This window comes from Leptodactylus fuscus, chromosome 6, assembly GCF_031893055.1.
Source record: "Leptodactylus fuscus isolate aLepFus1 chromosome 6, aLepFus1.hap2, whole genome shotgun sequence".
NCBI classification, from domain to species: Eukaryota; Metazoa; Chordata; class Amphibia; order Anura; family Leptodactylidae; genus Leptodactylus; species Leptodactylus fuscus.
Window position 1 is genome coordinate 79,438,503 of NC_134270.1, and position 25,757 is coordinate 79,464,259.

The 25,757-nt window shown below is 40.6% G+C and overlaps 1 protein-coding gene across 1 annotated transcript in view; it reads right to left on the bottom strand.

The window, feature by feature from the left end:
• Positions 1 to 1,258: 1,258 nt before the first annotated feature.
• NECTIN2 (nectin cell adhesion molecule 2) overlaps positions 1,259 to 25,757 on the bottom strand; it is a 60,245-nt gene continuing 35,746 nt past the window's right edge. Inside the window, exons 6-9 of the mRNA XM_075280303.1 lie at positions 12,955 to 13,099; positions 9,446 to 9,506; positions 4,638 to 4,706; positions 1,259 to 1,842 (exon numbers count right to left, since the gene is read on the bottom strand). Coding sequence (XP_075136404.1) covers positions 1,678 to 1,842; positions 4,638 to 4,706; positions 9,446 to 9,506; positions 12,955 to 13,099 — 440 coding nt within the window. The 3' untranslated portion in view covers positions 1,259 to 1,677. The remainder of the gene's footprint in view (positions 1,843 to 4,637; positions 4,707 to 9,445; positions 9,507 to 12,954; positions 13,100 to 25,757) is intronic.

The window sequence follows — 25,757 nt, forward strand, 5'->3', positions numbered from 1 at the left end:
TGAACGCAATTTTGGTTTGTGTACACCACCCATTTGCCCAAAGCGGATTTTAATTAGAACATATGAATGAACTACACTGCCCTATTCATTTAGAAGCCATAGGTAAAGAGAGAGGAGGCTGTGTGTGGTGTATGCTAGGCATAATATGGCAAAAATGCACTTGCCCTTTTATCATGGGAGGCCAAGACCATTAGAGGAAAGTAATTTTAGTGTAGGGACCCATCTAAAAGGTTGCCTTGTCGTTGGCAGATGGGCTTAAATACAGTTGGATCAAAATGTAAAAACTAAGAACCTGACTTGCAACTTGTGAACAATGATCTTTAGTCTTGCTAAAAGCAACCAATCACCTGATGAATGATCAAATTCTTGTGTTTGGCGGTATTATTAGACAGACCTTAGGCATCCCTTATTTCCAGATTGAACATATGATTGTAAAATATCACGTTCCATTCCTATCAGTTTTTACAGCTTCCTTTAATAAAATCCATGGAAATCAAATAGACGCACACGCCACTTAGGCTGTATTCACACAGAGTAACGCCAGGGTTTTTATGTGTGTTTTTTGCGCGTAGCGCCGCGTTAACGCTGCGTATACGCCGCGTTAACGCCGGGCAACGCCACCGCAAAATAGCGCGGCGTTAACGCCGCGTATACGCGGCGCTATGTGCAAAAAACACACAAAAAACGCCTGCCGTTACTCTGTGTGAATACAGCCTTAGGTACATCTGTTCCATTTTCCAGGGACCTGCACAGGACAAGAGTTGCATGTATGGGGCCTTAGGCTGTGCTCAAACATAACATTATCACTTACTCTTGTTGCTACTAGTGTGATATGCTGACAGGTACAGATTTCAGCCATAACAATGAAACCACCTACCTAATATGTACTTTTTGGATGCTCATGACACTGTCAATGGTGAGAATATAGAAGGATGGGTGAATGACTAATACCTACTACAGTTTTAAAGGTAGTCATTGTTATGCCTATTACCTATCAGCAGTGTCAATGATATGGCTGATCGGTATACAGTATGCAGTAATACGTGAGCCATGCATTATGATATGTACTGTGTTCTACTATGGATTACTCACCACTGATCTTTTAGCTGTATTTATATTTCATAAAACTATGGAGATGAGGAATTTTGTAAATTCATGAGCACATTTTAGCAGAACAGATTGTTAAAGCAAACCGTGACAAATGGACATTATTCACGGGATTATAAAAAGATTTAATGATTTATTAAAAATAGACTGCAAAAATTAAACAAAGTCACAAACCTTAGATATTTAATCACTGTTTTAGTAAAAGAATTCATCATAAATCCATATTAATTTACATACATACATCCATGCACTCCTTGGACCAGTCTTTCATACTTACCATCCCTTTTGTGCTTAACACTGTATCAGTGTTATCTATACTGACTCATGTCACTGTGAACGTATTTGTCCCATCTATGTAAAAGTATACGGTGTATCCCTTTGTGCAATGTCACCCTGTAGGACCAACTTCCATCTGTGTTGCCCAGTCTTGTTGGTAGAACATCATTACTTTCTATGAACACACAGTTCTGGCATGTGCTGTAGGTCCACACAGACTCTATAAAAGGCAGGCCAATGAGCTGGCTGAAGCAGGAGTTAGGTCATTTTTTTCGTTAAAGAAGGTCAAGTTCCTCAAACGTACACAGCAGGGGACATCACAAAGCCATGGTCTTCTCTCGGGGAATCCCTTTCATGAGGCGCATATTCATTGTAGATTGGGTTCTCTTGTTCCAAATAATCATCTTCTAATGCTAAGTGATGATGAGGCCCTATTGACTGCTTGAATTTCGGGGGAGTCTACAAAGAGAGAGCGGGTATTATTACTGACCATTGATATTACAAGATGTTTAGAGCACATTAGTACCTGGTACTGTACATACATGAAAATACATAGTACAAATAAAAGTACAGGAAAACACAGAGCTAGGTGACTGAACTCCTACAGTGAGAGAGGAAGGAAGGAACAGGATTGAAACCTTGAACTATGATCACATGGGTTTTTTTTGTTTTGTTTTTTTTAATCACTGAAATGCTGTGGCAAAAACCACCAGTATTTTACACAGTGTAGTGAATCCCATACACACATTGCAGAAAAAATACTCGCAGTGGAAATGCTACAATTTCCAAAAACAACAATTATACCTACGGAAATTCTGGTGGTTTTCCTACAGGTGTAATTGAAGTAGAAAGTTTGCAGAGGAAAACTCTGCAGACTTTCTAAGAAACGCAATGCAGGAAAAACAGTGATGTGTTTCCGCTGCAGTTTTTCCCACAACACTTTTTGGGGCTTTAGCCTAAATGTCAATAATCATGTGAGGAATCCAGCTACGTCTCAGCCACATCAACTACATTAATGCTTCACACTCCCTCAGTTGGCCTTCTGACCTGGCATTTGTGTACACAATCTAACCTGCCATCCAAGTTTACTCATTCTTTATCAGAAATGTGCATTCTTGAAGTTCTATGGCCAGATTCATCTAGATCAGTGATGGCAAACCTAGGGCATGCATGCCAGAGAGGGCATGCAGAGCCTTCTCTGCTGGCATGCATGCAGTCGCCTGGATCGCTCACTAACTGGAAATCCGGTACAGTATTCCCAATTAGGGAACTATTGCTTCTTTCAGCTGTATGTGCAAATGAACATACAGCTGAAAGCGGTCAGTATAGACCGCGGGTCCACGCGACCATGGCCTACAATGACTGTAGAATGTAACCTCTGCCCCAACCAAAGTCGCAAGTCATCAGCGCCTGCAGTCAGAAGGAGGACACCCGGCGGTTCTTCATGGGACTTCAGGCAAGTGTAATTTGTGTGTGTGTGTGTGTGTGTGTGTGTGCCCACAGGGGAGGGGGGGGACTACTGTGGTGCATATAATACTGTGTGAGGGGCCTTCTGTGGTGCATAAAATACTGTGTGTGGAGCCTACTGTGGTGCATACAATACTTGGGGGGGGGGGGGCGCTACTGTTGAGCATATAATACTGTGAGGAGGCCCAAAGTGGAGCATATAATACTTTGTGGGGGCCACTGTGGAGCATATAATACTGTGTGGGGGCCACTGTGGAGCATATAATACTGTGTGGGGGCCACTGTGGAGCATATAATACTGTGTGGGGGCCACTGTGGAGCATATAATACTGTGTGGGGGCCACTGTGGGGCAGATTGTACTATATGGAAGCCTCTTCACTATTTATATCATACAGTATCTGTTTTATAGCAGACGTGATATTAGTACAGGCTGTAATAACATTGCACAATCACTATTAACAGATCCTACGTGATTTAATTGTTCAAAAGTACTAAATGCAGAGGCCGCTACCTCTCGGTACAAAGTTGTTTGTATTATTGAAAGCTCTGTAAAACCCCACACGACTGTAATTTGTGGGTCTGTGACTGTCTCACCCTACACCCCCAGCAACCACTGTACCCAACTGCTCGCTGCTCCTCATCCTTAACCTGTTTCTCCACCACCACTGACAAAAAGCTCTCCACCCTAATCTCTCCCAGCAAACACCCTCGGCCCCTCCAGTTCACCTTAAACTGCGCTGCTCGCTTAATCCACCTCACGCCCCGATCTTCATCAGCTGCTCTCCTCTGCCAATCCCTTCACTGGCTACCCATTGCCCAGTGAATTGAGTTCAAGTTACTAACGCTAACATACAAAGCCATCCACAACCTGTCCCCTCCATATATCTCCGATATAATCTCCTGCTACCTGCCTACACGTAACCTCAGATCCTACAAAGACCTCCTACCCCGCTCTACTCTCATCTGCTCCTTACACAACAGTCTCCAAGATTTCTCCCGTGCATCCCCCATACTCTGGAACTCCTTACCAAGACACAAGACTGACCCCCACAATTACAGGCTTCAAGAAGGCCCTGAAGACTCACCTATTCAGGAAGGCCTACAATCTCCTATAACGCTATTGTCACCACATCACCATCCGAACAGTCTCTACTCTCACCTTCTGTCTCTATCCCTCTTCCCTCATAGACTAAGTCCTTGTGGGCAGGGCTCTCTATCACACTGTGGCAGATGGTCATTGTTAGTATTAGTGGCGGACCAAAAAAAAAAATGCACCACCAGTGGATTTTGTCAAATGTATGTGATGCATATAAATTGAGTCCCTACAGATGTTATGTATACCTCCTACTACGAAATCAACTGAAAAATGTACAAAATGTACATGTAAAAAATTGCCAAATACTCGTCATTCAGGAGAGAAGAGGATAGAAATGGAAAAAGACAAGAAATCATTGTCGCTACAATCATTACATTTTGTGAAAGGGTGCATTTTTTTGGCCACCACTGTATATGTTAGCATATTTTGTGTACTGTCTGTAAACCACCATGGAATTAATGGTGCTATATAAACAATAATAACAACAACAACAACAGTCTTCAACTGTGTATCCGCAAAGTATTAAGGTTAAATTGCGGTGTTGGCACTTTGCAATAATTTAGTGGGTTTTGGGTTGCAGTAGGTTTATAAAAGGTTCGCCATCACTGTACTATAACTTCAACATGAAGCTAAAAGGACAGACATGGTTGAGGTAACAAAATCACATTGGTATAGACTTGGATTTATTACCATTTCCTCATGATATGTAATTTCAGGTTGCTGTGGTGGATTCTTCAATAGAGTCTCGTGTCCAGAAGGCTGAAAAAGAAAGACAATATTACAATTCTGAGAATTGTGCAAGCCACCAATATGGTTAGTGAGAAGTTGTTAAAGGCAGCTTGAATAATGAATTCTAAGGGATCTAGTTAAGTGTCACCCATTGGGACACAGCTAAAAACATCTGTAGTATGTCACACTGGAGGACCAAATAGTTTTGTGCATTACATACACAGCCCATTAATTTTACTAGGAAATAGATCACAGCTGATGGCTGGAGATCTCAGAAGCAGGACAACCTGTGGACCATAAAACACCCAATATCCACTCCAGTTTTTCAGTGACCAGACTAAAATGAATGAAAAATATGGCATTATTCCATGTATCAAGCAGAACTTGGAGTTAATTAATAGCTATGTATATCAATTAATCTTCTATGACTTAACTGCAATAATTTCATCCAGCTCTGCTGTTGATCTTTACTTCAGAAACACTGAAAGTCATCACTTTATGGACAAGCCCCTCTAGAGTTGGCTCATACAGGTTGAAATGACTGTTAGAGAGGGAGTGCCATGATAACATCTATAAAGTAGTATCAGCTTGCTGGTTGCATGTATAACATGGCAACTGTGTAGTAGAACAGATTTGGACTTTGTACCTATTGAAAAAGAAAAGAAAAACCAACCCACTACATTCTTTTCCACTGATGTCAGTACAGAAATGTGAATCCTCCCCGGATAAAAACAGCCATTTGTAAATACTAATAATGGCTTAAAAGTACAAAATTATCTTGTGCCTACTGTAGTAGTAACACCGTCCATGTAATGGCTGGTATATACACCATTATGTCAGGCGTTATAGATCAGTGTTTAATGAATGTTCCAGAGCAAAGTATTCTTAAAATGATGTCCAGCGGTATGATAATACACTGTACTGCCTACTGATAACACTATGAGGTTACACATATCACAAACTGAGAACCTAAGGTTCATGTCTACTTGGTGTGAGGAATGGGTGCACTCTGAAGTGCAATATGCCCCGAAACGCATTATCTTAGACATTTAATAAATTATAATTCTCTTCCGTATGCCATCGGTGAGTTTTGGAAATATTACTTCCTGTGAGGAGCGCAGATCCTGGTATTTTTTTTAAATTTTTTTTTAGAGTTATTAAAGGATATACTCTCTGCTTAAGAAGAGCTGTCCATATAAAACCCTGGTGTTACCAGTAAGCCGTTTGCCAGTGAATGGTACCCTCACTCTTGAGGAATACGCTTCTATATTAGTTGTAGCTTGACAACTTCCACAGGTGCTTTAAGGGCTTTCTGTGGACTCTCACCTGTCTTTTGTCATTGGTTCTGCACAAGGAGCGCCTCATTCCGCTTTTTGCTTTCTATTCGCTATATCTAAGTTCTAGAAGTGGTACATACTAAGTAGTAACAAAAATATATTTTTTGAGCATGTGAAAATCATTGTATTTCACTTGTTACTGTACTAATGATATAATCAGCTGCTCCATTCACTGGAAAAACAGAGGTGACCTTTCTACTGGAAACAGTGGTGTGGATCAATGCATTCGAGAAGGAGAGCCTTAGTTATATCTCAAGCGGTTAAAAATGGGTAAAGTGCAGTTTGAGACTCTGAGCATAAGCCATCAATGGCCTGGAAAACCCTTTTAAGGCCGGAGCCCAATGGGACAGAAACGCCATGGGAAAAATTGCGGCATTTTACAGTAAGGGCAAATTGGATGGAATTCTAGTGAATCTCGTGCACACTTTGCATTAAAAATTGTGGTGTGGACATGCCGTGATTTCCAAAACCGGCGCAGTTTTGGAAATTGCAGCATGTCAATTATACCTATGGAAACGCCGGCAGTTTTCCCATAGGTACAGTTGTAACAAAAAGTCCGCAGAGGAAAACTCCGAGAACTTTTTGTTTAAAGCACTGTAGGAAGAACCGTGATGCGTTGCCGCCAGAGTTTTTCCTGCAGCGCTTTTTTGCTGTGGGAAATCCCGTGGGGCCTTAGCCTAATGGTGAATATTTCATCAGTAAGGACCTATAGTCTATTATTGGGCCATCCCACAATCATGATAAAGACTAGCAGCAAATCTACTCCAGCCTCAACTGTTAAACTGAGGTCACACATTGTGGAAAAAGCTGCTTTTATATCTCAGATTTTTCCTGGTCAAAAATACAGGAGTGAATTTAACAAAAAGAATTCGTGCTAGATAGATTTCTGCTGTTGGGATGGGAAAAAATAGCAGTGTATTCAGTTCCATTTTTTATCTTCAAATAAAATGGAATATGCATGAGATTCTCCGACACAGATGTCAAGAGAGACTTAGTTTTTCTGTGATCAGTTTAAAGGGATAATCCATTCATATCACGTCATGGTTTATCTCTAGGATATACACTGCAATCAGTAGGATTCTGACAGAAGTAAAGGAGTTGCAGAGGTAGCAGTTACTACCAGACCCTGGTGCATGAGGAGGCCTACCTGCTTCATAAAAGACACTGGAACTATACTGGTACATAAATGGTATAAAGTTGGAGTGAACTGATACAAGTTTTTGTATCGGGGACAAGGAACCTCCAGGCAAAAAGTCTTGCTGTGCAGGGAAAAACATAATGAAGTTCCATCATTGAGGAATGGTAAGAACCCAGGTCAGATTCCTACCAACAGATAATGAAATATTCTAGCATTATGATGTTTCTTGTAATAGTGAGATTAAGCCCTTTAATTTTATCCTCTGCAATGAACATGTATGTTTACTGCTTGTCATGGATCAAGAAATAGTTTTACAATGGACAATTGGTGACAGTCAATGTTAGGGGTAATGTCTGCCAGGCCTCATAGATATTCTACTATTGGATCAGTGAATAAAATCTCATGATCAGCTTCACGGCAAACCCTCCTCCGGTCCAGATCAGGTTGATCACAAATATCCAAAGCTTTCCAGCACTGTTGTAGGCCATGATATGTACATGGTTTCACTTAGTTCCTAAGAGAGGCACAATAGTTAGAAAACTTCACTGTTTATATTCTACAAGGTTGTTCTCCAACTTTTTTGCCAACATTAGTGGCGGATATTTTACGATCTCTATTTCACTATAGACACTACTTTCACGTTAAATCGAGCCTTTGTTACTTTTACTAGATACAAATTATTTTCTTTACCATTGTTGGTGGGTTCAAACGGCAGCAAGGTGAATCTCAATAAAAGAAAAGACTAAGCAAGTTGCCTCTCTCACTTTTTACAGTGGTTTACTAAGTCTAATATCTGTATCTTTATTTGCTGTAATCTTAAAGAGGTATTCCCATGTACATAATCATATCTATATTTGTACATAATTAAAAGTTAAACATTTTTGCAAATATAAGTAATTAAACATTCTGCAGCGTTTTAAAGATTTCGTCAAATCATCTTAGTGGTGTCAGTCTGTTGTCTTGATCAGATCTAATGCAGAAACTTTCTATGGTCTGGGTCTTGTCAGGAACCCAGCTATGATTTTCTTACTGTAGCTGGGTTATCAGACAGGGACACTACATGTATGAGAAGATATTCCAGCTACAATAAAGAAATCATGGCTGATTTTCTGACCTTAGAAAGTTCCTACATTCATGGTCGTATCCACTGGCAACCGATCAAAACAAAGGACTGTGACCACAAGATATTTAGAGAAAATCTTTAAAACTCTGCAGAATTTTTAATTACTTACATTTGTAAAAATGTTTAACTTTTAATTATCTACAAATTTTAAAATTATGTACATGGAAATACCCCTTTAAATGCAATCCATTCTCTGTCATTCTGGGTTCAGAAGAGCTTCAATATGTCTCAGTCAGCAGATTTCATTGGACAGGACAAGTCTAATATGTATTGTAGTCCATTTCTCCTCCATCAGCATGCGACAGGGAAAGGCAGCACAGGTATGTGGTACATTATTTCAGGTGCCTGACGCCAGCTTAGTCCACTCTCCCTATTGAAATCACAAGCATGCTAAGCCAAGCCTAGAGAGCATGTGTAAGGGGGAACAACAGCTGGCAAGCATTCGGATGACAACTGTTGTAATTGTGAGGGAAACTTTTTTGCAGTATTCTACAAAGGTAAATCAAAAAATTATCTGACCCGTTAATTATTGACATCAGTAGATTAACTATTTGTGCCAATGAGAGGTGCCAGTATATACACATTTGCCCCACAAACTTACTAGCAAAAATGCAATACATAATAGCACTGAGTAAGGTTCTTTTGCAGTAGCCATACACTTGTGTCAGTCATACACCCATAAGCAATTTCTCCAGACTACACCACAGCCAAAGGTGCAGTTTTAATTTTATATATATATTTTTTTTTATGGTGGGCAGGGGGGGGGGAAGGAAAATAAGCTATTGCAAGTCCTGTCTGATATTTGCTTTTCTTCCATGGGTATAAAACCCCAACACTCCTGATACATCTTTTACAAACAGCTGCATCATAGATGGTAAAGGAGACAGATTTGGACAGTAGTGGATTTTATCTGAGAACTACAGTAAAAGATAAAAGATGGGGATTCATAATATTCCATTTTATGTATATTAGTTACCTATTAGGAAAGCACTTGTTTACTGGAAAGCACACATTATACAGGAGGAGGACACAGATGTCATCCTATGAGGTGACTCCCACTGCAGCATATGGGATGTGGGATTAATAGAGAGGATTATTGTTAAATGGAAAGTACCTTGAGTATTTTTATTAATGTGTAAAGCACAATGTACATCATATATGTTTTTTTCACCTGTTCTGTCAGCAGCTTTAAAGATGGTGGTGGTGGTTTATATGCAGGTGGTCCATCACCCCTGTTAGAAAAGGAAAAAAGGAAATCATGGTAAGATCTACTGATGGGACATAAAAGGAAACTACCAATAACAGAATATGCACAGAAGACAGGGAAGGTGCAGACAATAAATCAGACTTTGGTACATAGAATAAACATGATTTGCAGATATGGACAGAGAGAAATAGAGTTAAATGAAAGTATAGTGCACAATATAGTCCTGTAAGTATAGAGGTGAGGGATGAACTTAAGAAAAATTAAGTGGTGGTGGGAAGAAGGGGGTAAGAGAGAACATGAATAATGAGAATTTCATGAACCTTTATGGTGATCACTGTTCCCACCATAGAGCTACATCTTCACAAGGAAAATTTGTATTTTTTGAGAAGCAGTACATTCTGAATCTTGCACAACCACATACCCACCTTGAACCAACATCATGTCAACCCTGAGACAATGCTGTCTACAGAAAGGTGGGTTTGGTTTTGTTGATAATTTGAGTTATGTTCCACGGCTTGACCTACAGATGGCACTAGAAAAGTGAATTTTCTTCTTACCTAAAAACTACATCCAAACTTAAAAGAAATCTAGTGTTCTCCAATGCTTTCAGGGTATCCTTCCATATTGGTATATCTGGTGCAAATCCACTGACTTTTTTTTCAAGGCGCTAAATAGTGTGCTGCATTACTCTTGTTACTTATAAAAGTAAAAGGGATTCCAAAATATTTTATAGATGTAGTGGTAACTAAAATGTGGTGTGAACTGAACCTTATTTTAACACGTCCAAACGTTTAAAAGGTCTGAATTACAGAGATTCTTTTTTTTTTTTTTTTTTATTCGGTGGGGTGGATATATACTGGGCTAAAGGAAAAAATTCTGGGGGACTGGGATCGGATTTTACTACAGTTCACTTAGTTTTGGGGACAGATTATAAATACTGTGAGCCCCAACTAATTTGTGACCCACTATTCCCATGCATGAAGATGATCACAAATTAAGTTGGATATTTATGACCAGCTGCTCTGTGTATAAGGAAAGTAGGTACTGGCAATATAATTTGAGGAAAATATATGGCTTTGCCCCTTTTTTATATACATGTCCCTTTGTCCTAGAGCAATAGCATTTAACACTGTGCAATGTACAATTTTTATATGGGTTTTGATATGGCGTGTTTGCCATTTTAATAATATTAGATTAAAAGTTATTTTTAAAGGGTTCCAATTCAATTGATTGTTTTTCTGTAATTCACATAAGGGACACTTTAATCTATCCATTTGTGTTCCAAACTGAAGAGCCCAGCCACCGAGGTATATCCACATACAGAACTGGTTTTTAAGAGGTTATAACTTTAGTTTTTGCAATCAGAAAGGTTACTTAAGGATGTGATTGGAAAGTGCAGAGTGTTGCAGTAGCTGCTGGTGCTGGTTTGAGGTTAAACCCCCCCCCCCCAAAAAAAAAAAACCTCAAAAGTAAAATTCTGACAGCGTTTAAGCTAAAGGCTCAGCTTTGATACCATTAGCAAGGAATGCACCATCTCCTGACATCCATGGGTATATCATCTATTCCAATGGAACTCCAATAATTACACATTACTCACGGTTTTGTAGATGTAGGGGTATATCAGAGGTGCTATTTATTGGAGGGAGGAAGAGTGTGATAGCTGCTCCGTTATTTTCTAGCAGTGGGGTAAGGTTATTCACGCTCACTCACATTCAAATATATACCCCCACTCCAAATACTGCCCAGATATATAGGATATTCAGAACTATGCTGTTGGCTTACATGTGGGACGAAAAAAGACTTGACAATTTCCCTTTTGTCTGATAAAATGGGACCATGCTATCTGATGGCGCTCTTACCTATTCATGGCTGCTTGTTTATTTCTGTGTTTTTGTTTGAGGATGGACCACAATGGGAAGGAGTTTGGAGGAGTTTCCTGCCCATGTATCCAAAATGTCAATGTTTTGTTCATTGAGCCACTTAGTTGCTACTTTTTCCTTGTGCCTTTGTGCCCCATCATGTTGGAAAAAGCATTGTTCATCACCAAATTGCTCCTGGGTTGCTGGTCTAGGAGAAAGTTTAGATGCCATTCTTTATGCATGGCAAGGAATGCATATAAGACCTCAATTGGGGGGTGGGGGAGTAATTGGCTCCTAGCACCACCTTTTGGAAGGTAGCTCCCTATAAATTAATACCTGGTTTTCAAAGAAACCTAAGGGCATAATCTTGGAATAATAGTCAAGCCAGCGGAGGAAGTTCCTATCTGCAGATAGCTGTATCAAGGTTTTTGCCTTTCATCAGTGCAGAGTAGGGTACTGGTTGGCTGTGCAGGAAGTCTCGACATGGGTCAAAGGGGGTAATGTCCCTCAGTCCTCTCTCTCACAGATTAGTTTTTATTTGTATTTCTAACCCAGAATTCTTAGCATGGTGGGGTTCTTAGGCAAAACTGTTTGTGAGCCCACTTCAATGGAAGAAAAGCAACCTCAATACATGAATGGTCTTAGGATGCTTCACTGTTGAAATAAAACAGGACTCATGTTAGCGTTCACCTTTTCTTTTCCAGATACCCATTTTACCATATGACCCAAAGATTCTGAAGGGGGGCTTCATAAGAGAAAATAACTTTACCCTAGTCATCTGCAGAACATTCCATGTACTTCCTGCAGATTGCCAGTCTGTTCTTTAGGTTTTCTTTAGAGAGAAGTTTTTTCTAGCAGGATTGTCTGGAGAAAAAAAATGGTGACCACTACCATGAGTCCTGTGTCATTTCAACAGTAAAGAATCCTGAGACCATTCATGTGTGGGGCTGCTATCCATCCAAAGGACAGGACCCGTTCACAGTTTTGCCAAAGAACACTACTATAAACAAAGATATCTAAACATCCTCCAAGAGCAATTTCTCCCAATGATTCAGGAGCAATTTGATGATCAATCCTTTTTTCAGAACAATGGATCACTATGTGCAAAAGTGATAACTAAGTGGTTCAGTGAATAAAACATTGAAATTATGGGTCTATGGGTAGAAAGTTCTTAATCCTATTGAGAACCTGTGGCCAAGCCTCCAAATTCCAATCACCAATTAGGCAAGAATGGGTTGCCTTCAGTCAGGATTTGGCCCAGTAGCTGTAGAATTTTGTCGCTCAAACTTTTTGGGAAACATTGTAGATCGTGACATGGAAAATTAAAATCATAAAAAGTCTTAAATATATTCACATAAAAACATGGCTTAAAAAAATAGTCCATTTTTGGTGACACACCCCTTTATTATTTACCATTTATTACTTTATATTCCCATCTCAGTATTTATGGCTACATACATAGTATATGCCATAGATACCTGATAGATGTGGTTCCCTCCTCCTGGCCATGTCTGTACCCCAAAGTGAACAGAGAGGGGCCATACAAGAGCAGGTCTCTCAATTTGCACAGGACAGACTTCACTTGTATGGGACTTAGAAATAGCTTACACTTACTCTTCCTCATCTTTGGCAATTTCATTCCTTCGCTGCTGTCGGCAGATCATTATCACTGTGGATGCTACTGCAATGCCAACAATGCCTGCTATAATTCCTCCAATAATGCCACCTGTGGTACCTGCTCCAGATGTGTTTGGTTTATCTGTGTGAAAGAAGATGAGAGAGTGGTGACATTATGAATCGTGGAGTATATTGATATTTAGGATTATACTCTACCCTAAATATATACTGATGAAAGATGGCAAAACTGCAGGATGTGTGTTCAATTACCCTTAAGATAATGATGGACATGCAGATAAATGCCATGTAATAAAAGATTAATGTTACTGGAGGGGAATCATCAAGACACTAGAGAGTTGAGGCGCCATCAGTCAAGTCAAGCGTAGAATATAGCAAGTACATTCTTATATTTGGCAATAAAACAAGGTCTCCATATCAGTCATCTTCTTGATTTTGAGGAAATTTTTATTAGAAGGCTCTTTGTTTAGGCCTTATTCATACAACCGTATTTCAAGGAAGGTCAATTTGCATTTGTGTGGCATTCGTTTTTCAAGGAACCTCAGTCTCGATGAACAATCCGTTATCTTTTCAACAGGCTGTTCACATGCTCCATTATAAAGAGGAATTTGTGAATGGGTCCATAGGATTCCACTACTTTTAGTACAGATGTGCGACAGGTGACAAAATAACCATCACAGCGCTTTTTTTTTCTGTTCATGTAAAGGCCTTCTTGCCTAATTTGGCCACTTATGTGTGTATATAGAACATTATCACTTCTCTTCCATTTAAGACCATCTCCTGTTGAAATTTTCTTACCTTTCAGAGAAGAAAAAGGTCGTCTTATTCCTTCACAAAGCAAAACACACAATAAAATAATAATAATCATCAGAATCAACAAAAGGTTTTTATTGTGTGTTTAATCAGGATACAAAAGTTTGATTAAGTATCAAATTTTTAGAAAACCTTTTGCATCCCATTACCTGAATCCTAACAAACGGTAAACTCAGAGCCATATTAATTAGCCAAATAAAAGGCACCAAGTAGTTTGGAAGCCACAATGATGACATTAAGAGGATTGTTCTCAGACTCCAAATCAAGATATTCTGTTGCTTACTTAGGCTAATTATCAGCAAGCTAAACCATTGATGGGCACTGAAGAGGAGCAGCATATGGCTGGTGAGAAGAGATGGAGCTCTGCCCATTAGCAACTTAGCAAGATCTTTAGCTTCCCGCAAAATGCTCAACTCAATTAAAAAGTATCACAAATTATAAACAGTGAAGACAGAAACTGGAGGAAGCTGCAGCTGGCTATACATGCAGAATTACATCCCCGACCACTCCAATAGATTCAATTAGATCTTGAGAGAAGCAACCATTATCTTCTCTGCCATGCGCTCCCTATGTATTTGCACTTCATTTACCATGCTATAGTGGTGAGTAATTGAGTGCCCCAAATTCACATAATGCTTTCTAAGGGCTCATTCACACGGAGTAAACGCGCCGCGTTTTTTTTACGGTGCGCGATTACGCCGCGTAAACGTGGCGTTAACGCGGCGTAATCGCACACTGTAAAAAACGCTGCGTAAACGCGCCACAATGCGCGGCGCGTTTACTCCATGTGAATGAGCCCTAATACTTAGACAAGATATATAAAGATGTACCACGTTTACACCACCTATGCAATGGCTTACTTTGCTCTAAAACTTTATGCCAAAGCACTTGCAGCTCTGCTCCTTTCTTGCAAATGCATTTCCCCCTCAAAGCAAAGCACAAAGTGTTGAAAACACAAAACTATGGCGCACAGTATGTGCTCCTTTTGACATAAATTTGTAAATCTGCCCCATAATTTTACACATGTTCAACAATGCAGTGTCTGTCCTTACCTTCTTCAGACATTTTATGACAACCTCTTTAGTGGAGCCATTAACTGTCTGGTCAGCTGGTTCCTATAACAGCTAGTGAAGGCACTATTATGTGTATACAGAGTAGGTTCCACTCCACAATCTTCTATTGATCCGCAGGATGAGATCATCATAGACCAGTACTAAACCAACTCTATAATCCTCAAAACATTCACAGGAAAGAACATGATAAACCACCTCCATAATCTTCAACCCATCCAGAGGATGAGGTTAACAGAATTTTTTGAAATCTTGGGCAGTAGTTTTACATAATCTCAGGAATGAGACGATGCTTAGGAAGACCATTGCCTACAGAACTCTTCTTCTGTTTACATAGTTACACAGTGCAGTTGGGGGAAAAAAAAACAAACAAAAAACAATGTCCCTCAATATCAACCAGTGGATGGGAAAGGGCATGACATTCTATGAATTACCATAAGCATTTTTTTTAATCAGAGGGAGTACCCCCTTGTCTTTTGAGGAGATTTTACATTGAACAACTTTTCCCCATATTTCTTGTATGGGCCATTTATGCATTTATATAGGTTTATCAGATCTCCCCTTAAATGTATAACTGGGGTCCTCAATGCCCCTTGTCAGTTTTGTGGCCCTCTGCTGATCCTTTTCCAACTCTAAGACATCCTTTCTATGAACTGCTCCCAATAACTGAACTGCATATTCCAGATTGAGCCACACAATGCCTAAAGTGGTAATATTACATCCCCGTTCTGTGAGTCCATACCCCTTTTATTACATGACAATATCCTGCTGGCCTTAGAAGCAGCTGACTGACATTGTATGCTGTCATTTAACTTATGATCTACAAGGACACCCAGCTCCTTCTTCATCCGTGACTCTCCCAGCATTACTCCCCCCTAGGACATATGTTGCATATGGATTATTTTTATCCAGATACATAACTTTACATAATCCACATTGAACCTCATTTACCATGTGGATGCCCAAACACTAAGTCTGTCCAAATCTGTTTGTAACCTACATCCTCCATAGACTGTAATGTACTACATAGCTTGGTGTCATTTGAAAAATAGAGATAGTGTCATTAACCCCATCTTCTATATCAATAATAGCAATAATAAGTTGAACAGCAGCAGATCCAGCACTAAAGCGGACATCATTTATAAAAGCCACACCAACTACATCAATGAGTTCCTCCTGGACCAGGGCTTCAAAGTTCCCCGGGTTTGCTCGCTAGGTTTTTTGGCATGTGTGATTATACACTAACTTGCCAACCAAGTTCACACACTTATTATTATTCTAATTCCCCCACCACAATCCACTTCTCCACCCACAATTTCAGCTTGTCCCCTCTCTGACCTATCTACCCCTATATTTGCCCGACCCTCCCCTATTGTACCTAGTTTAAATCCTCCACCAACATCTCTAGAATTCTCTCCCCCAGTACAGCAGACCCCCGTCCATTAAAGTTATCTGTGGAAAATACAGTAGCTTGCATCACAATGAAAAGTTAGTAAAGGGAACTGAAACGTTAGATCAGTGACTTGAGTCATGCATTTATCTCCCTAAGCTCCCACTGCTTTTCCTGTGTAGTGGATGACACAGGCAGTATTCCAGAGAATATAACCTTGGTGACCCTTCGCTTCAGCTTGAAGCCTAGTTTTCTAAATATATTCTCCACCTACCATTTATTCTGTTATTGGCACCCACATAGACCAAGACGGACGGGTCTTGCCCAGACCCTCACAGCAATTTGTCCACCTGTTGCACCACATGCCAAACCCTGGCAGTCTTACAGATTATAGAATCCCCTATAACCACTAACTGCCATGACCTACTTACATGACTGGGATCTGACCACCTTGACTATTAGCTAGATTGTCCTCCTGGCAATTAGGGAAAGCAGTATCTGCTAAGACTGCCATTTCTAACATTTATCCTCACATTGTCACCCAATTTAGCAATTTTTGGATGAACATAAACAATAGTAGCTTTCCTTTTCTTAGAGTCCCTTCCACCCCATCTGTATTCAGCCAGCTCCTTGCTTGGTCTTCTTGATGTCCCTCTAGCTCTCCAATCTCTACCGTATATCTAACCCACTGACTGCTTGCTCAGTGAGCAGCATGCTCCCTCCAAGATGGCTCATCGCCCTCAGTGTTGTATTTTGCTACTCCAGATCTCTAATTCGAGCTTCCAGATGGGAAACATTCTCATATCTGCCACAGCAATATTTGCCCTGGACCTCTTGCTCTAGTAGTGCATACACATAACATACTTTGCTCTGAAGTAAATATCCAATCTTGCTAGTTATTATCCAAATTACAGTGTAGGTTATTTACAGGTATGTTCACTCAGACTTAACGCCACGTAGTTAACAGCCACTTAGTGAAGCACGCTCAGTGTACAGTATACCATTGCATTATAACAAAAAGGCTTTTGTATATCAGGAAACTTTCCAGGAACTATACAATATGAAAAATCTGAATATAACAAACTGAGGCTGTGGCTGCATTTTTTTCCCCATGATTAAGAGCTGTAAAACAACAAAGAAACCATGTAATCAATATTACTATGAGTTATAACAAATGCCAGGGGTATAAACTAAAGGGTCATCAGCCTGGTGCAAAACCTCAGCTTTGTGGCCCCCTGCTCAAGTTCTCATAACTATCAACTGCATCCCAATGTATGCAACTGCAGAACTGGAGAGTCGGAGCTCCTCTAGAGAAGTCAGCGACACTTTATTACCATCCCTGCCTTCCCGATCTCGGTATACACAGCTATGGGAGCCACCACGATGTGGCTCTCCTCTGATCTGGTGGTCTGTATTCCTCCTGTAACTGGAGGTAAATATATCAGCCACAGTTACAGGGGCAATCCGAAAAACTAGTTGAATAACCCAAATGGGGGAATGGCCTCATTCGGAACTTGGATAAATTGGTCCGGTGGTTAATCAGCCTTATTGTGATTGAAGGCATTGGCCCAGTTTCAGCTACAACCTTTAAGCTAGTGTTTAAGGGCACCTTAAGGCTCTTGGGCCAGAGTGCAACTGCACCCTATCAAGTTACATCCCTGCCAAATACTGTACACTCTGTACTTTTCTACTTTGACAAACATAGTGTCAACCCCTCAACCTACATCTACAGCCAGTCTTAGTCATCAACAGAATCAGCAAAGAGCAAGAAAGGTAATGGTGACTCATGATGTGCAAAATGTCCAAACCATCCTCCGATTCTTGAGATGTATTTATCATATAGGCTGCAGTTTTTCGGGCTTTCATCTAAGCCACAGAGTCATATGAGCAGCATTTATCTTATCATACATAAAAGCAAAGCATAGTTTCCCCAGAGATCACAGAAGTTCAGCACAATGGATTTCTAAGAGCAGTTTCAGTTGAACAGTGTGACACTGACTCACACTGGGATTGTCAGAAAAGTCGCTTGCCTGCATTTATGTAAATTATGAATCAGAAACTCTACCATTTATCCAAACTCATCATATCTTGTGTATCATAATTTTTATGTGGAATTGAAATATTATATTTAAAAAGTTAATGTTGGTCTCTTAAAGGGGATGCATAATCAGAAAATGACCTATTTTTCAAGGGGTAATTCCATCTTCAGAAGCATAAACTTGTAACATAAAGCTAGGTTAAGCTTTTTTACCCAGTACAATTCTTTATCTATCTTGCTCTTTTTGCCAGATACTGCTCATTATGTCCTCAGTGTTTACAGCTTGTTGCCTTGGTTTCAGACCACCTCTGCCATCTAGTGGCAGTGGTCAGACTGTTAAAATGAATCCCTGTTCCCACCCACCCATATTCTCTACTCTTCACAGTCAGTAACGGCTAATGGAATTTCTGTCAGCTCTTCAAAGTGAATTTAGGTGCTGAGCCCTGAAAAGGATTAGAACAGTCATCAGTGCCTCTATTTCTCTATCTAAATCGAGATTTAGTCTCAGGAGTATACCGCTGGCCTGAGCTCTCCATTACACAGGCTAAGCTTGTCCATAAACTTGTCACTGAAATCATGAAGGGGAAAGGAGACGTGAGAAAAGAAACTTAAATGGAAAAACCCCTTTTACTCCAGGTTAAGAATTTTTTAATTTATTTTTTAAACTATTCCACGTCAATATCCATGTTTAAAAAATAAATAAATCCTAAAATAACTAATTACACCAAAATAATATTCTGAGTTAGTCAAATTTAGAGGGATATAGATTCAGTGCAGCAGAACCTAAGGTGGTCCCATCCATATGCTGTAGCAACAATTGCATAGTACAAAGATAACTGAAGGTCCCTATGTTACATTCTTGCTAATGATGATCTTAAAATCAAGATTAGGATTATAAAGGAAAAAAATGGAATATGAAATGTGTGCCAATGTCAAACTTGCCCCCTTTGGTACACGAGGAAACTGCAAATTACTAATAAAATTAATCAAATTCAATACAATATTGAGAAATTTCTCTTAAATGGTCAATAATATTTCAGACAGCTTAACATTTAATAAAGCATGCGAATCTGGACAAAAATGTAATGAACTTTATTTAAAAAGGTTTGTTTGTGACCCCAGAGGTATAATAGTTCATGGGTGGTGTACCCCCAAAATTTCAGGTTCTGCTGAACCCAAAATTTTTGCAACGAACACCATTGCGGCCATGATGGGACATTATACTGTGTGGAGAGGCCACTATGGGACATTATAGTGTGTGTAAATGGGGTGCTATACTGTATGGGGGCCAAGAAAGGGCGCACTATGTCGTAAAGGGGCTCCAAGTTGAAAGTTTCCTATGGAGCCCAATCTTCGCCAGTTGCACGCCTGCCTTTAAGATCAACTTATTAATGACCCAAGTACATTGAATTCCTGCTCACCATTTTACCCAGTGGCATACAGCGATACACCTTGTCCTTTGACATACATTGTCCACTGACTCACTGTACATGTGAAAAAGAACTCTGCATGGTATATTTCTTTTATTGCATCCCATAGTATAAGAGCAACAGGCTACACTTTTGTATACCCCCAAATTATGTTAAAAAAAAAAAAAAAAAAAAAAAGCGCTTTATGGATTTAAAGATAACATTTCCTTCTTCCAGAATGAATATTCTTTTCAACTGGTACTGCAATACTGTATGGTACAGAGCTGCAATGCCTAAACAGCACAGAGGTGTCTCTAATGTTAGAAATACATGGCTTTGTCAGTTTTGGCAATGGGCAATTCTGCTGCACCACTGACAACCTGACATTGCTACAACTAAATGTACTTCAGCAGTTTACAAAGCCATCATGCACAACACACACAACTTTGATTTTAATTTCTTTAAATTGAATTTTAGACTTTTTAAGCAAATATAATCCACACAGAGATTCTCACAAGAATTGCTATTACTAGCAACTTAACTTCTCTGATAGTCCTAAACACAGTGAGTTCTCAATCACTGACGGAAGTAGTAACAAACAAAAGAGAACAAAAATAAACACACAGTCCATCTCCTCGGTAATGCTAATATAAAAGTCATATAGATATTTGGCAAGGATACAAGAGAGCTCTGCTAAATTGGAGCAATTATGTTTGTTTCCAGAAGTAAAGATCTATAAAAGGCCTGGAGCCTGCAGCACAGTGTATACTTGGCAACAGTTACCATACATATTAAGAGGGCACCAAGCAGCCATCCAAGGAGCTTCTGCAATGGATCAGAAATTCTTATTCCGGAAGAGACAGTCATTTTCACTACAAGGATCTGATGCTTGTGGTTCCTTTGATGGAGGCTGTAAAACACTAATAGGGTTTTGGTCTCCTATGTCTGAACCTGAGTATTTTGCCATTAGTATTCTGTGAAGGATCACTAAGAAGTGGATAATTGATCCAGGAATTTACATTAATGGAAGAGAGGAATGTGCTTCCTTGAGAATTATTTGGCATGTACCTGTATATTAATACAAATATGATGATGAAGATTATGGCCTTGTCGGTAATGTCGACTTGAATGCTTAGCTTTTAATTAAATGTTTCTTAAAAGGATATACTATGTCAATGAACATGTCTGGCTAGGCGAGGAACGGAACAAGAAAAATTGGAGAGAGGAATAATGAAGAAGAGGAAGAGTGTAAGGGAAGGAAAAGAGTAGGTGGTGTCGGAAGAAATTCAAGCTTCATGCACATGGTTGTATTACTTATATGGTTTTATAAACTAGTGTTAAGCTATTGTTTCTACACAATCTTGAAGTTGTATAGTGCTGTAATATGAAGCCTATGGGGCCCTGCTGTACCTCTGTATGCTACAGATTTAATATGGAGATAGCAATGTGTTGGCTATAGCAATTCGCGGTTACAGCATAACCACATTAACAATTATTAGCTTTGAAGCTAACAGCATGATATTTAAAGAAAATAAAAATAAATATATATCCTAATATTATAAATGTGAAAATTTGTGGGTTTTTGGATGTTTGTGTGTTTGGATGTTTGTTCCTCAATCACGCAAAACGGCTGAACGGATTTGCATGAAATTTGCCACATACATAGATAGGAACCCCAATTAAAACATAGGCTACTTTTTATGCCGGTAAATGGCGTCACTACACGACCACAGTGAAGGAATTTAGGTTCACACAACACTAAAGGACCTGTGATGATGTCAACACAGGTCCTTGAGCCATTCTCTGATAGGATCATGCTAGGCAGCTGGCGGAGCTACACACCATTTTCTGGGCGGAGCTATATAGGATGAAGCTTGACAGTGTGAAAGCCGAAGCAAATGGAGTCTCATAGAAGATCAGGAGACTACACAACATGCAGGCTGTGTGTGGGCAAGAGGAGTATATCGGGTGTAGAGTTTCAGTGAGTATGACAGGGAATGTGGTGTTCTGCCTCTGATGGGGGAGAACTTTGGCACATTTCAGCAACATCCGTACAGCCCTTTGAAATACAGAAGCTGCTGAGTCACATAACCAAACCCCTGTAATCACAATTGCCCGATGTAGCAGAGATTAAGCAGCGCTGTAGCACACCTCTGTAGGCTCTCCATATGCAAACATGTACATACAGCCAGGTATCCTATGCATATGCAGCGATGTAGCAGAGCAGAGACGCAGGAGCAGGCTCGTCAAACTGTGGCAAATTTCTGCAACATCTATTCAGCCGTTTCTAACAGAAGCTGCTCAGACACTGACATAAGAACACCACTGTAATCCAAATGGCCAGATGTGGAAGAGCTTAGGCAGCGCTGTAGTACAGCCGAGTATGCTCTTCATACGCAGAGGTATACATACAACAGAGTATGCTGCGCACATGCTGCGGTGTAGCAGAGCCAAGACGCGGGAGTAGGCGGATCATCCACAACAGCAATTGGCTAAATATAAGCGGTTCAGCGCCAACACCAACCCGCAGACGAAGTCGCGGGCAGATACTAGTATGTGTAATTAACACAGTCATTTCTTATGCCAAAGATGTGCCACATCATTGCTTCCACACTCTGCTTGCCACTATTATGAAAATGGAAACAACGGGATGCGACACATGGGTCCTACAAGTTTATTAACCTATGTCAGAAAGCTGGCATGAATTATACTTGAAATGTATGACAGTTCCTGACGCTAAGTTCACACTAGCGTTCGGGTCTCAGTTCTCAGCTTTCCATCTTCTGCATGCATGCAGGCCCATTCATCTATAGACAACCAAGCATCTAATTCATGAAAAAAGTAACATTCCCCAATGATAATGCATGGATATAAACAATAGTAACTGTGGCAGAGGATCAACTTAAAAGGGCCTTGTGGGATCAGAAGAGATGGCATAAAACGACAAAGGAACCATAACTCACCATAGAAATTCCCTGCCGATACCAAGCTGCTTTTCCTTTAGTGGTAATGTCTTATACACCTCAAAACTGCTGAGTGAAAACAGACTGGCAGGTACCTAAAAAAGTTATGATTTAGGTATTTGAAGCAGAGTTTTTCTCCTTGACCCAAGCAGAATTTTTCTCCCTCCCATTCACTTCAAGGGCATTATCAGGCAGAATCAGCTTGAAGATTGAGCATGATGCTTATTTTTTCTGCTAGCTAAAAAAAAATTCAGAAAAGTGTTTTTTTTCAATTATTTAAAACTAGAGATGAGCGAACAGCCATTTCGAATAGGATGCTCCCATAGAAATGAATGGAAGCAGCTGGCACACAGACTTTGCCGGCAGCCGGCCGCTTAACCCCCCGCGTGCCAGCTACGTCCATTCATTTCTATGGGAGCGTGCTATTCGAAACGGCTGTTTCGAATAATGTTCACTCATCTCTATTTAAAACCCATTATGGTTGGGGGCCACACACTGTGGAAAAGCTGTGTTTTTGTTGATTTTGCTGCAACCTTTGAACTAAAGCCATGAGTGGTTACAAAAGGATAGAGAAATATAAAAAAGGAAACATTTATACTTCCCTTTTGCTAAATCTACTCCTGGCCTTGACTCAAAACTGAAGCAAAATGTTGCAACCCAACTTCATTAGAATTGCAACATCAGATACCCATGTGCAGGTATCGCTTGGTTTCTGCCCAGTTTCTCTAATCCTCAACTATTCCTTTACAGCTCTTGGGCCCCAGTGCCAAATCTGTGAAATGACCCCTAATTAGAAAGGATCATTTATAGACATGGTCTCCAAATATGGCAATAGGGGAGCTTCTTAGGCCCATCATTCTCCAAGAGGCAGAGCAATGATTCTCACTCCCCAATGCAAAACCCTTTATGCTGGTGTGTGGCTCTCTACCCAGTTTGTCATGCTTGTTTTTAACATCTAACCCTAATTTTCCAGCAATATTCTAGTGCAGGGGTAGGGAACATACGGCTCCCCAGCTGTTGCAAAACTACAACTCCCAGCATGCATACTAGCTCTGCTGTTCTTGGAACTTCCATGGAAGTGACTGGAGCATGCTGGGAGTTGTAGTTTCACAGCAGCTGGAGAGCCAAAGGTTCCCTACCCCTGTGCTAGTGTAATGTCTTTAACCCACATCAGTTGCATCTATACATTCTAATCCCTTTCATTTTGAGCAGTTGTGTCATCTGATCACTGACATCTCCCCACCATTCTTGTTCTGCCTACATTGTGTGCTGCTCAAGATAACATTTCAATCTCATCTAGGATAGCAGAGTAGAGTTATATAATGGGTAAGCCCATACACAGGTTAGTTACAACTTTATAGAACTCCTGTGTATTTCTTTCATATGCTTCTTCACACAGCTTTGCCTCCTTCCTGTAAGAACAGATAGGGAGAAGCCTATGACATGTGGGAGTCAGGGGATAGAGTGAAGCTGCATATAATAGGATACACTAAGTCCAGGGTCCTACAGGCCCACCAGAAGATCCTTCATGGTCAAGGCTTTACAACATCGCTAATGGAAAGGGAACCAGCCACGGATCACAGAGCTAACTCCCTATCTATCTATCTATCTGGGGTGGAGTGGAGGGGGGGGGTCTCTTGGAAGAATTTCCTTACTGTGCCATGCCACTGTTAGGGGCTTTGTGAATATTATACTGTGCATGGCCACTTTGAAGCACTGGACTGTGGGTGGGCTCAGGGGAGCATTTTATACTGTGTGGGGCCCCTTTGGAGAATTACACAAATTTTCAGTATGGGGCCTGATGAAAGCCATGTGTGCCTGCATCACAGCTCCCTCACTAAAATCTTGCACATACATCTATAACCTGGTTATGGATCTATGCAGGGATGTACAGTACTCTAGGAGATGACAATACAGGGAAAATACTCATTTATGCACAGCTCTGGTTAATGAACAGTCAGCACATATGCAGGATTTCAGCGAAAGAGCAGTGATGTAGACTACTATCAGGAAGCAGTTGGGTGGGGCCTCAGGACAAATTCCTCTGATGGGTTCTAGACACTTCAGTCCAACACTGACTAAGGCCGGGGCCGCACATTACGAAAATGCTGTAGTTTGGAAACTGCAAATCCTGGAAATGTTGCCATTTCCAAAACTGTATCAAAAATGGAAGTTTTCCCGATAGCTATTAAGGAAGCAGAAAGTCCGCAGAAGAGGCCTCTGTGGACTGAAAAGCGCTGTGGGAAAGACACAATGCATTTCAGTGTGGTTTTTTCCTGCAGACCACTACATGGGGCCTTAGCCTAAGACTTTGCAGTGTGAATTACGGTGCAGAAATTCTAGATTTCGGATTAATTGTTAACCTCAGAAAGAACTTTTGTGGAGCAGAGAATGTGTAATATGATTTGGAGCTTTCCCAACTGCCTCTACAAATCTAGAGAAATAATGTGAAATATATACTCCATTAGAGAATCATAACAGAAAGGATGAAGGAATTAAGCTGCTAGCAAGCCATAAATTTGGCATCTGAACTGAACTACACCACAGAGTGCTTCCTTAAAGGGATCCTATCATTCAGATCAATTTTTTTTGTCCATAACACGTAGGAATAGCCTTAAGAAAGGCTATTAGTCTCCTACCTTTAGAGGTCTTCTCCGCGCTGCCGTTCCATAGAAATCCTGGTTTTCGCTGGTATGCAAATGAGTTCTCTTGCAGCACTGGGGGCAGGCCCTAGCGCTTAAACAGCACTGGGGGCGTCCCCAATGCTGCCAGAGAACGCTCCATCTTCAGGAACGTCTTCTTCCGGCGCAGGCGGTAAAACTTGTAGGCCTCGGGCAGAGCCGACTGCGCATGGACACAGCCACCAAAAAAATGGCCGCTTACACAGTAAGTAGCCATTTTCTTGTGACCTGAGGGCATGTGCAGTCAGCTCTGCCAGAGGCCTACAAGTTTCACTGCCTGCGCCGGAAGAAGACGTTCCTGAAGAAGATGGAGGCGGCGCTGGAGAGTTCTCTGGCAGCATTGGGGACACCCTCAGTGATGTTTGAGCGCTGGGGCCCACCCCCAGTGCTGCAAGAGAATTCATTTGAATACCAACGA